Genomic DNA, 12,358 nt, shown 5'->3' with positions numbered 1-12,358 from the left:
GGGACAGACAAAAGATGGCTTCTCCCCACTTTACAGGTGGGGAAGCTGAGGCCAGAGTGACTCTGTGACTTGCCCAAGGTCAAGCCATGGCCGAGCAGTGAGAGGAGCTAGTGAGGAGGGTGCAGGACACCTGGGTTTTATTCCTGGCTCTGCCAGTGACCTCAGGAGAATCCCTTCTCCTCTCTGCCCCTCCGCTGCCCCGCCCACCCTTTGTTTAGGCCTGGAGCTCTTGGGGACAGGGACTCTCTTACCATGGGTCTGTTTTGTGCCTGGCACATCAGTGGCCCCTGACCTCGGTCACAGTCTGTGTAGCACCTGGCACAACTGGGTCCCCCAGTCTTGGTCAGGGAGGCCCGTGCAGTGCCTGGCATAACGGGTGAGCCTCCAACCTCATTCAAGGGTGGGCCTGAGCAGTACCAAGGACAGCTCCCCAATCTCAATCGCTGGGGGTGGGGGGGGGATGCATGCAGCCCCTGGCATGGTGGGGTGTCCCTGATCTCGTTTGGGCAACCCAGGCTAGAGTGGTAACCACAAAGCAGCCATCCTGCATGTGTACTCAACCAGGCTGGACGTTCTGGGGCCTTACCCTCCACAGACATGACCTTCAGCTCCTCCTTCAGCTTCTCCAGCTCCAGCTGCAGGGCCCGGTTCTGCACCTCGGCTTCTTGCAATTTCCTTGTCAAATAGCCAAACAACAAGGGAAACCCTTGTCTTTATTGCTCCAAAGGTGCCACGGGGCCGGGGCAAGGATAGCACAATGCTGCACGCACGCAGCTGATGGCAGAGGCGCCAGTCCCTCCCCAAACAGATTCTACCCTGACGAACATCTCGGGGCGAAAACTGTTGAAGCAGCAGCATTGTCTAGCCATTGTATCAGGGGTCTGTGGGCTCCTCTGTCCTATCCCTACCTCCAGGAGGGAGTGGAATCTGGTGCTTAGAGCAAGGGGCCTGGGAGCCAGGACTCCTGGGTTCTAGTCCCAGTTCAGCCACCGGCAGTCCCCCAGCTGTCTGGCAAGTGTCCCAAGGCATGGAGCTCCCACCCTTTCCCCAGCTAACAAGTATCAGCTCCCCACCCGCCTCACCGCTCGGTGGCCAGGTGTGCAGCCTTCATCTCAGTCAGCTCCTCCTGGACACCCTGCTTGGCCCGGATCTCAGCTTCCAGTGCTGACTGCAGCTCCAGCTTGGCCGAGGCCTCCATCTTCTGCAGGCGCCTGGCCTTCCAGTGATTGTCCTTCACATTTGGAGAGAGGAAGAGCTGAGCTAGGAGCAGGGAAACTCCCGGGCTGCCTGGATCACAGGGAATGGGACCCCCAACCTTCCCCCTAGGGGGTCCCAGCTCCAATCTCAGCACCAGGGCAGGGCACTGGCTGGCTCAGAGGGTTGGGGAATGGGATATGGGGCCTTTCCCCTCTCAGGGGTGGGGGTGCTGGCTCCAATCCAGCCCCACCAGACACATGCAACCCCGCTGAGCTCGTACCGGGGTCCGGGCACCTGACGTTTGTGTGCTGATGTGTTTCAGGGATTCCAGCTCCTCGGTCATGCGAGTGGCCAGAGCCTGGAGATAGCCCCTGGACTCCTTCTCATCACTGACCCTAGGGGAGGGAGAGAGAGTCAGGAGAAAGCCCTGCCAGGAGCCAGCTAAACCAGCCCAAGTGGGACCAAGGCAGCAGCATCTGCCCCTGCAATCTATTCCCCAGTCCCAGGGAAAGGAGACCCCAGCCTAGCATGTTCATGTCAACCAAGTGAGGGGGGTAAGTGATCTGGAGCAAGTCACACAGCCAGCAACACAGCTGTGTTCTGTTTCCGAACCCTCCCTGTTCAAACAACTAGACCTCACTCCTCTCCCAGAGCTTGGGATAGAACCCAGGAGTCCTGACTCCCAGCCCGGCCCCCTGCTCTAACCACTAGACCCAACTCTCCTCCCAGAGCCAGGAACAGAACCTAGAGTCCTGACTCCCAGGCTGTACCCTTGTTCCCTGGTACCATCGGATGCTGTCTCATTCTAAGAGCAGGGTAACCCTTGTGTACTCTCACCCAACCCTACAGCGAACCCTGCTTGGGGCACTAATCCCTGCACCATCTGGCTCATCATGAGGGGCTCATACCACTTCAGGATGTCAGAGATCTGGGCCTCCCAGTTAGTGATTGTTTCTCTCCGGTCCTCCAGTGAGCGCAGCTCCTGCTCCAGCTGCCTGTTGGCCATATTTAGCTTATCCACCTGGCCTAGGAGCTGCAAACAGGAGAGGAAGACAATGCCTCAGGGACCTTGGGAGGAAGGACCCTGCAGCTAGAGCTGGGCGAGAATGGGCTTTCATTTCCTTGCAGTTCCAAAATATCAGGAAAAAATTTGTATCAAGTCGACCCAAAACAAAGGTTTTTTTGGAATTTTCGACGAATCAGGAAGTCCATAAAGTTTTTTTTCAGGTCAATTGAAATGTGTCATTTTTGAGTCCCCCCCACCCTTTAAATGTTATTTTAAATAAAATTAAAGGTAATTTCAAATGAGAATTCAGTTCACATCAACAAGTCAACATGCTCCAAGTTTTGGAGCTTTTGATTTGTTCGATTTCAACAAAAACAATTTGCTGAAGTCGACCCAAATTTACAAAATGTTTCCATCTGCCCGAATCTGCATTTTTCACTGAAAAAAAGTTTTGATGGAAAAAGTTCGGCCAGCTCTACCTCCCCCGTCCCCTCAAATCCCTCCTATTCTTTTAACTCATGGTACCATGAGAGCAAGGTCTGTCCACATGTAACTATCGCCTCGTGTCCCGAGCGTGCTCTATTCACTGACCACAAACTTGGCTAATGCAGAGTTACGGCTGATCTTGTGGTGCTTCAGAACATCAAATTGAGCAAAACTCAAACCTCTGAATTAACACCCAGAATTAAGCTACATGCATCTTCCGAATTATCTGCTGTTCTCAAATTCCATTTCCCCCAAATAACCGCGGCCTGCTCCCCCTTCCTCGGATGGAGGCGGATTGGATCAACATGCTGGCAGATCTTTCTCTGACTTCTCCACAGAGCAGGTTTTAAATGCTCATTGCCTAGGTGTACGCTCAGGTTCAGTGCCCACAGCATGTCCCCTTGGGCCATCCAGGTCATATGAATAGTGAATGACTCAAAATCCTCTTGGCTGCTCTGTCTGCACATGTACGTTGCAATGCATCCAGCACATGCCTCTAGCCAGACAGCTTAACTCTTTTCTGAATAACATTTTCAATATTGCTTCCCCCAAAAAGCAGTGGGTGCCAATGCCATGCACTAGCAGGGATAAATGGCAAGTGTTTGAGACGATCAGACCCACAGTTCGAGCCCCAGATCTGCGCAATCAAAGTTGGTAGAAATGTATCAGCGTTAAGAAATGCTGGAGGGTTGGGGGGCTGTATCTCAGGAACCTCTTGTTTGAATGCCCCCAAATTTGGCTCACTAACCCCACCCTGTTCCCCCATGAGGCAAACCAAATTTCAAGACAATCCAATTAAGCATGTGAATTTTACAGCACCTGATAGAGTTGACCTTTAAACAGAAAGAGTGTCTCAACCTTAACTACAGCAGAGCTGGTGGTCGCCTGTAACACATGGGCGAGATCTGTATACAGCCAGCTAAGGAGCATCTCGAGAGTGTGCTGTACGTAGGAGAGCTCTGTATACATACAGCAGCTATTTAAAGTGCCAGAAGAGGGTGCTCCATGCAGAATCGTTCCTGGGCTTTTCAGGGCCAATTCAAGTTGTGGGGGACAATTGCAAACAGCTGCTCATGTACAGCTCTGAGAGCAGGGCAGAGCTTGCGGGGTTGCAATGAGATGAGACAGACCGGCCCTCAGGTACCAGCTAGGGATAGGGCTCTGTGCCTCCTCCCGCATGCTGCAGGGGCTCCAGAGACCCTGTTCTCTGCCTCTGGGGGCTAAGATCCAATAGCCCCACTGCAGTCTGCATTCCCTGCTCCAGGACCCCTCCCTCTGCTACCTGCAGCCCACATGCAATCCCTTTGGCTGGAGCCAGGCAGACCGCAGCACTCTCCCATCAGGAGATGCCCCCTGTGGCAGCAGGCGGTACTGCAGCTTTCAGTGATGCAGCCACTGCAGCTACCCAGGGACAGCAGCCGGAGTACAGTCCGCAGCACATCAGCCATGCAACCCAGCAGCAACCAGATTGCAAGAGGCTGAGCCCCATGAACTCTGGAAGATCCAAATCAAGCCCACCTTGGAGAAATGGAGAGATTCATATTCCTCTTACCCTCTCCTTTTCCTGGGCGAATTTACTGTTCTTTTCCTGCAGCCAAGTCCTCTCCCGTTCGTTCTGATCCGTCAGCTCCTCGTGTTCCCTTAAACTAGAGCCCAGGGGTTGGAAAAGAACATCAGAGCCATGACTAACAGGAATAATAGTATTAATCCCTAGCTTTTATCCAACGCTTTCCACCTGTAGCTCTCAAGGTGCTTTACAACAGTGCTTCTCAACCAGCGGTACGCCGAGGTCTTCCAGGGGGTACATCAACTCATCGAGACAGTTACCTAGTTTTACAGCAGGCTCCACAAAAAGTACTAGCGAAGTCAGTACAAACTAAAATTTCATAGAGAGAATGACTTGTTTATACTGCTCTATATACTATCCACTGAAAGGTAAGTACAATGTTTATATTCCACTGGATTTATTTTATAATTATATGGTACAAATGAGAGAGTGAGCAATTTCTCAGTAACAGTGTGCTGGGACACGTCTGTATTTTTACCTCTGGTTTTGTAAGCAAGTAGTTTTTAAGTGAGGTGAAATTTGGGGGTATGAGAGACAAATCAGACTCCTGAAAAGGGTACATGAGTCTAGAAAGGTTGAGAGCCACGGCTTTAAAAATCTGGGCCATGGCATTATCCCCATTTTACGGATGGGGAAACTGAGGCACAGAGAGAGGCACTGACTTGCTCCAGGTCACCCAACAGGCCAGTGGCAGAACCGAGAACAGAACCCATTCTGGGGCTGTAACCAGTTGGTCACACAACAGCAACTGTGTCTGAAGGATATTTCTTTCCCAACTCCTCCCCTGTTAAAAATGGCCATTTATCGGAGTTTAAAAATGTGGATTTTTTTTTTTTTGGAATTTTTTCTTCAAGTTAACAATTTTACCCTTTCCCTTCCTTTTAACCACTGAATGGAATTGAATAAATAGTTCTTCCCCCTCACTCTCACTATTGGAAACGTCCCAAATTTCTGAAATGTGACAGAGCAGGGAAAAGGGAAAAAATTCCTAGGGTGCAAAAATAAATCATTATTGGAAAAAACAGGGTGTCCAGGTCTGTGACAGAAGTGGAGAAATGAAACGAAAGAGGGCAAGAGAAGAGGGAGGAAAAAGGAAATAGGAAAACGAAGAAAAACTCCAAAAAAATCTTTCCGGGAAAAATGTTTCCAAATAAAAAAAGAGGAATTTTCTCACAGGAAAAATCCACCTTCCATCTCCCTCTCTTTCCCCAGAAAAAAAATAAGTCCCCTCCCTGCCCATGACCAGTGGGGATGCTGAGCACAGGAGAGGGCTCTGGGTTCAAATCACCCCTCCCCACTCACCTCTCCTTCCTGGCTTTCTCCAGTTTTCCCTGCAGCGGGGCAAGCTCAGCCTGTGGAGTCCACTGCTGGCTCTCCCTCTGCTGCAGTGGCTCATGAAGGCTCCTCTGCTCCCCCTTGGGCTGCAGGTCCCCTCGCGGGAGCGTGGGGTCCTTGGTGTGGTTGGGGCCGGCAGGGTCCAGAGAGGCTGTGCCATGCTTCGCCTGCAGGGGGCAGGAGAGTTCAACCACAGGCACCCACTTCTCCATTACCATGGGGGGCGCTTATGCAGTATCAGTAACTGGTCAAAGAGGAGTGCTGATGCCTAATCCTGCAAGGGACCCTAATGCTCCCTGCAGGGACCCCCATTGACCGGGCAAATGCCCCCCCCCCCCCCCGAGTGATCCCACTGACCAGGTAAGGAGCCCTCGTGCACCCACCAACTGCCCCCCCCAGGGGCCCCACTGACTGGGTAAGAGGCCGTCATGCATCCGCCAACCACCCCCACAGGGACTCCCACTGACCGGGCAAGGGGCTCTCATGTGCTCACCAATTGCCCCCGCAGGGGTCCCCACTGACCAGTCAAGGGGCCCGCGTGCGCTCACTGCCCCCTGCCCCCAGGCCCCTGCTGGGCAGGGGAGGGGAATGCTCTGGAGGCTGCACTCTCTGACTGCCTACCTGTGCGAGGGGCACTGGTGCATTACTCCCCACGTACCCAGCCCCCTTCCCCCTCACCTTCAGCCCCTCCAGCTCCTGCCTCATCTTCCTCGCCTGCTGCTCACTTCTCTCCTTCAGCTTCTGCTGCTTGGACACTTCGCTGGAGAGACCTTTGACCCGAGACTCCAGCTGTGGGGGTGGGAGGGCCATCAGCCTTGAGCACCCCCACAGCCCCAGGGCTGGGAGAACAATGGGCCTGAGGCGAGGGCGCTGGGGGCCCTGGGCCCTTCCCCGGGAGTCAGACCCAGGGGAGGAGAAATGGCTGGTTCAGGGGATTGGGAAACAAGACATGGGGCCATTCCCCTCTGGGGCCCCCTGGCTCTGACCCAGCCCCAGAGTGTGAGATGCCTGGCTGAGGGTTGGGGTATGGATCCTAGCCCACTCCCAGGTCATCCCCCGCACTGCCAGCCCCCAGTGATGTAGGTTTGCAGGACTCAGCAGACCCAGGACTAACTACCCAGCGTGAGGTGAGAGACAGGGGAGGACAGGGCCCAGAGACTGAGTCCCAGCAGAAGGGGCTCAACCCAGGACAAGGAGGGGAAGCCAAACACTCCCTGCTTGTGCCCCTGCCCCAGGCATGCACACAGGAGTCAGGCCCAAAGGCAGCAGGGACCCTATTCTAAACCTTTTACACCCCCTCTCTGTTTGGGGTCACCCCCAGGGGTGCCAGTCCCTCCTGACCTAAGGCAACTCACAAGGGGGCTGGATTCTGCTCCCACATCCTCCACACTACCCAGAGAGCCTCAAAGACAGCACAGGGGAACCAGGATTACTGGGGGACACTCAGCAGCAAAGTCCTTCTGATGGGAGGGATTATTTTTACTTTTCAGGTGCACCCCTAACCGGGCACAGAGCAGCCCCAGTATCCTCCTACCCCAACACAGCTCTGCCTTGCAGCTTCCCCCCCCCCCTTCCGGCCTGTTCTTAAAGGCATCCAGTTTAACTATGCTTAGCTGTCACTGATTGCCAGATAACTAGATCTATCTGGCTTTAAGATTAAACTCAATAAGTTTATGGAGAAGATGGTATGATGGGATAACATGATTTTGGTAATTAATTGATCTTTAAATATTCATGGTAAATAGGCCTAATGGCCTGTGATGGGATGTTAGATGGGGTGGGATCTGAGTTACCCAGGAAAGAATTTTCTATAATATCTGGCTGGTGAATCTTGCCCATATGCTCAGGGTTTAGCTGATCGCCATATTTGGGGTCGGGAAGGAATTTTCCTCCAGGGCAGATTGGAAGAGGCCCTGGAGGTTTTTCGCCTTCCTCTGTAGCATGGGGCACGGGTCACTTGCTGCAGGATTCTCTGCTCCATGAAGTCTTTAAACCACGATTTGAGGACTTCAATAGCTCAGACATAGGTGAGAGGTTTGTCGCAGGAATGGGTGGGTGAGATTCTGTGGCCTGCGTTGTGCAGGAGGTCGGACTAGATGATCATAATGGTCCCTTCTGACCTTAATATCTATGAATCTATGAAACTGGAATTTAACCCCTGCCCGGTCCCCTAGCTGCCAGCTGGGGAACACAGTCAGTGCTGGCCAGCAGGGGGCACTGTGCATTCAGCACAAGAGGCATGTGGCTCAGCATCATGCACAGATGACAGGCTGCCAGCAGAGGGTGTCGGGGGGGGTGTGCAGTTGGTGCTGTATGATGCCTGGGTGCAAGGAGCCACCAGGTGAAGTCCCATTCGTAGCACAGGGAGGGTGAGGCTGGTGCGGCACAATGCAAACCACCAGGGGGCATCTCATGCACACAGCAGGGAGGGACATGACCTGGTGATGCATGCGTGCAAGGTCCTCACTAGGAGGGGTCCCATGCTTGGTGCATCCAGGAAGGGGTGGGCGCTGCCCGGTTACCTCCTTGCGCCCACTTTCCACCCGTGCCAGCTCCTTGCGCAGGCCGTCCACACGCCGGGCAGCTGCCTCGGTCTCCTCCTGCCGTTCCCGCAGCTGGCGCACATGCCGGAGTAGCTGGGCCTGCAGGTCCCCGCACTTGGCCTCAGCGCAGCGCAGCTCCTCTGCCGTTTGCTTCTGCCTGGCCAGGAGCTCCTGCAGCTCCTGGCCCTGGGCCTTCAGCAGCTCCTGGGCCTCCGACAGTTCCTGTGGGGGTACAATCACCGTTAAACCGGCTGCTGTGCTCCATCACAGAGGTGGCTGCATCTCAGTGCCGGGCCAGGGATCCCAGTTATTCTGTACAGGTGGAAGGGGCAGTAGCAGGACTCCTGGGAGCATCTCACCTTACGGGCCTCGTCCCTCTCCTGTCTGAGCGATTTCAGTTGCTTCTCCAGGATTTTCACCTGCCCAGACGCCTCCCCCTCCAGCCGCTGCTTTATCGTGTCTTCGGCTTCCGACTGGCTCTCTGAGCATTAGAGACACCAGGGAATTTACTTACCTCTAATCAGACCCATGGGCCCAACCAGTCTGGTCTCCTCTCCCACCACCCCACTACCCCAGATCAGATCCCAGATAAGATCAATGGCCCAGCTGATCCACACCCCCTATCCCTCAGGCATCAGTACCTGCCTGTCAACTTTCTACACATCTCTGTTTCTCTCTTCAAGCTCCCAATTTCTGAGTCCTTGGCTGGGGCTTTGGAAACTCGAGGGGGGGTGGGGAAATCTGGGCAGCTTGTCTGCATGGGGAAATGTTAGGTGGAACCAAAATGGGTCAGCCCCCAAAACTGGACGAAAGGGACTGAGCAGGAAGGAGAGGGATGGCCCCAAGCTCTCTCCTGGGGCATCCCTCGTAAACAGCTGCTGGGTTCTCTCCCCAGCTCTAGGAGGGGAGAGGGGTGCAGTGGTTAGAGCAGAGGGCTGAGAGTCAGGACTCCTGAGGTCTATCCCTAGCTCTGGGAGGGTCAGTGGTCTAGTGGGTTAGGGCAGGAGGTTGGCAGGCAGGGCTCCACCCTGGTTCTGTTCCCAGACTCAGTGTCACTTCCTCTGCCAGATGATGATGATGCAGATACATCCATGACCAGGTGTGCAGAGACTACAGGGATAAGGGTGCAAGAGGGGGGCATCTAAGCTGCTAGACAGGGCAGATCTTTGGGATTTAACCCTCCAAGCACCACCTGCCTCACCTTGAAGTTTCCGGGCCAGCTCCATCTTCTCCTGCTCCAGGTTCCGGATCTTCTTCTCCAGCCGGGCCACGGCAGGGGATGTGGAAGGGGATGGGGGCTTCTGCTCAGAGACGGGGCTGCAGGACACGGTGAGGGGGAGCATGCGTGAGCATCCCGCTTGGTCAGCTTAGCCCAGGATGTGGCTCTTTGTCGCCCCCTGGTGGCTGCAACAAGTGGCAGAAGCCTCGGCATCCCCAGACTGGGTGGTCCTTCAGCCTGACCCCTAGAGTCTCGTGTCTCTAGATCTCGAGGTGATGAGTTCAATCCTGGCCAGAGGGCACCGAGTTCACACGTGGCCCATGAGGGGATACCAGGCTGAATGGGCTCAGTGCAGCAGGGAGGGGGTCCCATGGCTCTGACCTGGGGTGGCAGGGAGGGGAGCATGCTGGGCTGGATGGACCTATGGGTTTGATCTGGGGTGGCAGGAAAGGGGGCCCATGGGTCTGACCTGGGGCGGCCCAGAGGGGGCAAGCTGGGCTGGATGGGCCCATTGGTTTGATCCAGGGTGTCAGAGACAGGTGAGATGGGCCCATGGGTCTAAGCCAGGGCGGGGGGATCATGGATGTGCATTGAAGTGATAACAACGCTGGCCTCTCTGGCCCCCAGGGGAACAGCTGTGGAGAGGGACTGGGTGTCCCTGCCAGGGGCTCGTACTTACCAGCCAGAGGTGAAGGTGAACCCCACAAAGGGAAGATGGTGGCCAGTGAACGCACTGTGAGAAACAGGGGGCAGTGTCTCCTGGGAGATCAGAGAGGGACGACACACATCACAAAGAGATCATGGCAGCCAGCGCGGATACACCCCCACTCCTGGGCCGGGGCACGCAGGGGCTGTTTACACAGCATCTGAGGAACCTCAATGACTCTGTGTGGCCAGGACCTCAGTTCTACAGCCTTAGAGGAAAGTAGGCCCTGTCAGCAGCACAGCATCCCATAGCATAGCACTGGGACCAGCACCGACTGTGAGAGCAAAGCACCCCGTACCGAGACCACCGCCCCCTCCGTGCAGCACAGCGCCCCCTAGCGCTGCACTCACCAACTCCTTGAGTGTGTCGTCGTCCACGTCAAAGTTGGAGGTGTCTGCGGGGCTGTTGACCTCAGGCACGTAGGGGGGCGTGCTGGCTCGGATGTTGTCCCAGTCGATGCCTTCAAAGAAGGGGTGCCGCTTGAAGTCCTCAATGCCGTTCTGCCCCAGTCGCAGCTCCTGGTGGCACAGCAGCCCCCGGATCAGGTCCTTGGCTGGCTCCGACACGTCCGTGATGTCTGTGGGGAACTGCAGGTGGTCCTGTAGGGGGACACAAGCCAAAGGGGCTCAGTGCAGAGGGATTGATGGGGGGAGTCAGGCTGGAGTTCCTAGCTGGCTTCCTAGCTCGTTGTCCCTTTGCCCATCACGTTCTCTGCACCTCCGGACAGAGCTATCAGCACACATGCCAAATAATCCCAGTGTATGCAAATTAACATGAATACACACAAAATTGATTGAAATGACCACACAAATCAGTCTCCTGTATGCACAATTTATTCAAATACATGCAGATGTATTCGTATTTATCCCCCTCTACCCACCCAGTTATCACCATACACCCCCTTTCATTCCCTTGTACCCATCCTTCCTCCATTCCATTCAAGCAAACATCCCTCTCCTTCCCTCCACTCCATCTACTCACCCACCCTCATCTACCCATCCATTCCTCCCTTCCTCCAGCCGTCCCTTCCCATCTACCCATCCCCATCCACACACGCATCCATTCACCCAGCCAGCCATGTTCATCTATCTATCCATCCACCCAGCCATCCCCAACTCCATCCCTATCCATCCACCTATCTGCCCATATTCATCTACTTATCTGTCCATCCCCATTCCCCATCCATCCATCCATCCATCCACCCACCTACCTATCCACCCATATTCATCTATCCATCCCCAATCGCATCCACCCATCCCCATCCACCCACCCATATTCATCTATCCATCTTCATCCATCCATCTATCCATATTCATCTATCCATCACCATGCCCCATCCATCCACCTTACCATATTAATCTATCCATCCATCCATCCACCTACCCATATTCATCTATCCATCTTCACCTACCAATCCATCCAACCATATTCTTTCATCCATCCATCCATCCATCCATCCAGATATCAACCCATATTAATCTACCCATCTATTCATCCCCACTCCTCATCCATCCCTCCCCATCTACACACGGATTCTCCAACACCCCTCACCACCCTACCTCCTCTCAGACTCTCCCAAGCATCCACCCCTTTGCAGCAAAGCCTGCACCATACACCCCCTGTTTCAAGGCCCTCTCGGCAGGCTCCGGGAGGCCTGGCCGGGGCACTCTGCCCTGCCAGGCTCACCTCATGGTCCATGATCTTGCCATAGGTCTCCACCAGGGACTCAGCATAGAAGGGTGTCTCCCCGAAGAGCAGTTCATACATGCAGACGCCCAGGGACCACCAGTCGCACTCAGGGCCGTACTTCCCCTTCCCGTCCTCCATGGCCTGCAGGATCTCAGGGGAGATGTAGTCAGGGGTCCCCACTGCCACTGCAGACTCCACCTGGCCAGGAGGGGAGACAGGGTGTCTATCTCCATGTGCAGCCATGGCAGCCCACATCCCATGGGATCCCCATCCCGGAGCACACAGGAGCTGGTCAATCCACCCCCAGTTCCACAAGGGAAGGGCCAGGAGCCCCATTGCCCAGGAACTGTAACCCTAGACTGATCGGAGTCCTGGGCAATAGGCAGTAGGGGCTGATCCCACTCCACAAAGGGGAAATAGGCTGTAGGGGCTGACCCAGGCCTGGGTCTGTGGAGGTTCCTGCTCTGCAGGCATCACACATTCAGTGCCTGCGGCAGCTTGTGCCTCTCACCGTCCCATCTGGTCGCAGTCGAAGACAGGAGCCAAAGTCAGCCAAGCGGATGTGTCCATTCATGTCAATCAGGACATTATCTGGCTTAATGTCCCTGTG

General features: G+C 54.9%; 1 protein-coding gene across 1 annotated transcript in view; it reads right to left on the bottom strand.

The window, feature by feature from the left end:
• The window catches only part of CDC42BPG (CDC42 binding protein kinase gamma), a 62,838-nt gene that overhangs the window by 18,606 nt on the left and 31,874 nt on the right, over positions 1-12,358 (bottom strand). Inside the window, exons 6-19 of the mRNA XM_048857042.2 lie at positions 12,260-12,353; positions 11,746-11,946; positions 10,410-10,658; positions 10,033-10,112; positions 9,336-9,451; positions 8,494-8,615; positions 8,114-8,356; positions 6,270-6,380; positions 5,559-5,758; positions 4,242-4,335; positions 2,106-2,230; positions 1,478-1,592; positions 1,083-1,231; positions 587-675 (exon numbers count right to left, since the gene is read on the bottom strand). Coding sequence (XP_048712999.2) covers positions 587-675; positions 1,083-1,231; positions 1,478-1,592; positions 2,106-2,230; positions 4,242-4,335; positions 5,559-5,758; positions 6,270-6,380; positions 8,114-8,356; positions 8,494-8,615; positions 9,336-9,451; positions 10,033-10,112; positions 10,410-10,658; positions 11,746-11,946; positions 12,260-12,353 — 1,988 coding nt within the window. The remainder of the gene's footprint in view (positions 1-586; positions 676-1,082; positions 1,232-1,477; positions 1,593-2,105; positions 2,231-4,241; positions 4,336-5,558; positions 5,759-6,269; positions 6,381-8,113; positions 8,357-8,493; positions 8,616-9,335; positions 9,452-10,032; positions 10,113-10,409; positions 10,659-11,745; positions 11,947-12,259; positions 12,354-12,358) is intronic.

The sequence above is a fragment of the Caretta caretta genome, chromosome 7 (assembly GCF_965140235.1).
Source record: "Caretta caretta isolate rCarCar2 chromosome 7, rCarCar1.hap1, whole genome shotgun sequence".
In the NCBI taxonomy this organism is placed as follows: domain Eukaryota; kingdom Metazoa; phylum Chordata; order Testudines; family Cheloniidae; genus Caretta; species Caretta caretta.
Note: the sequence above shows the minus strand (reverse complement) of the source record. Positions and strands in the feature narration are given on the sequence as shown.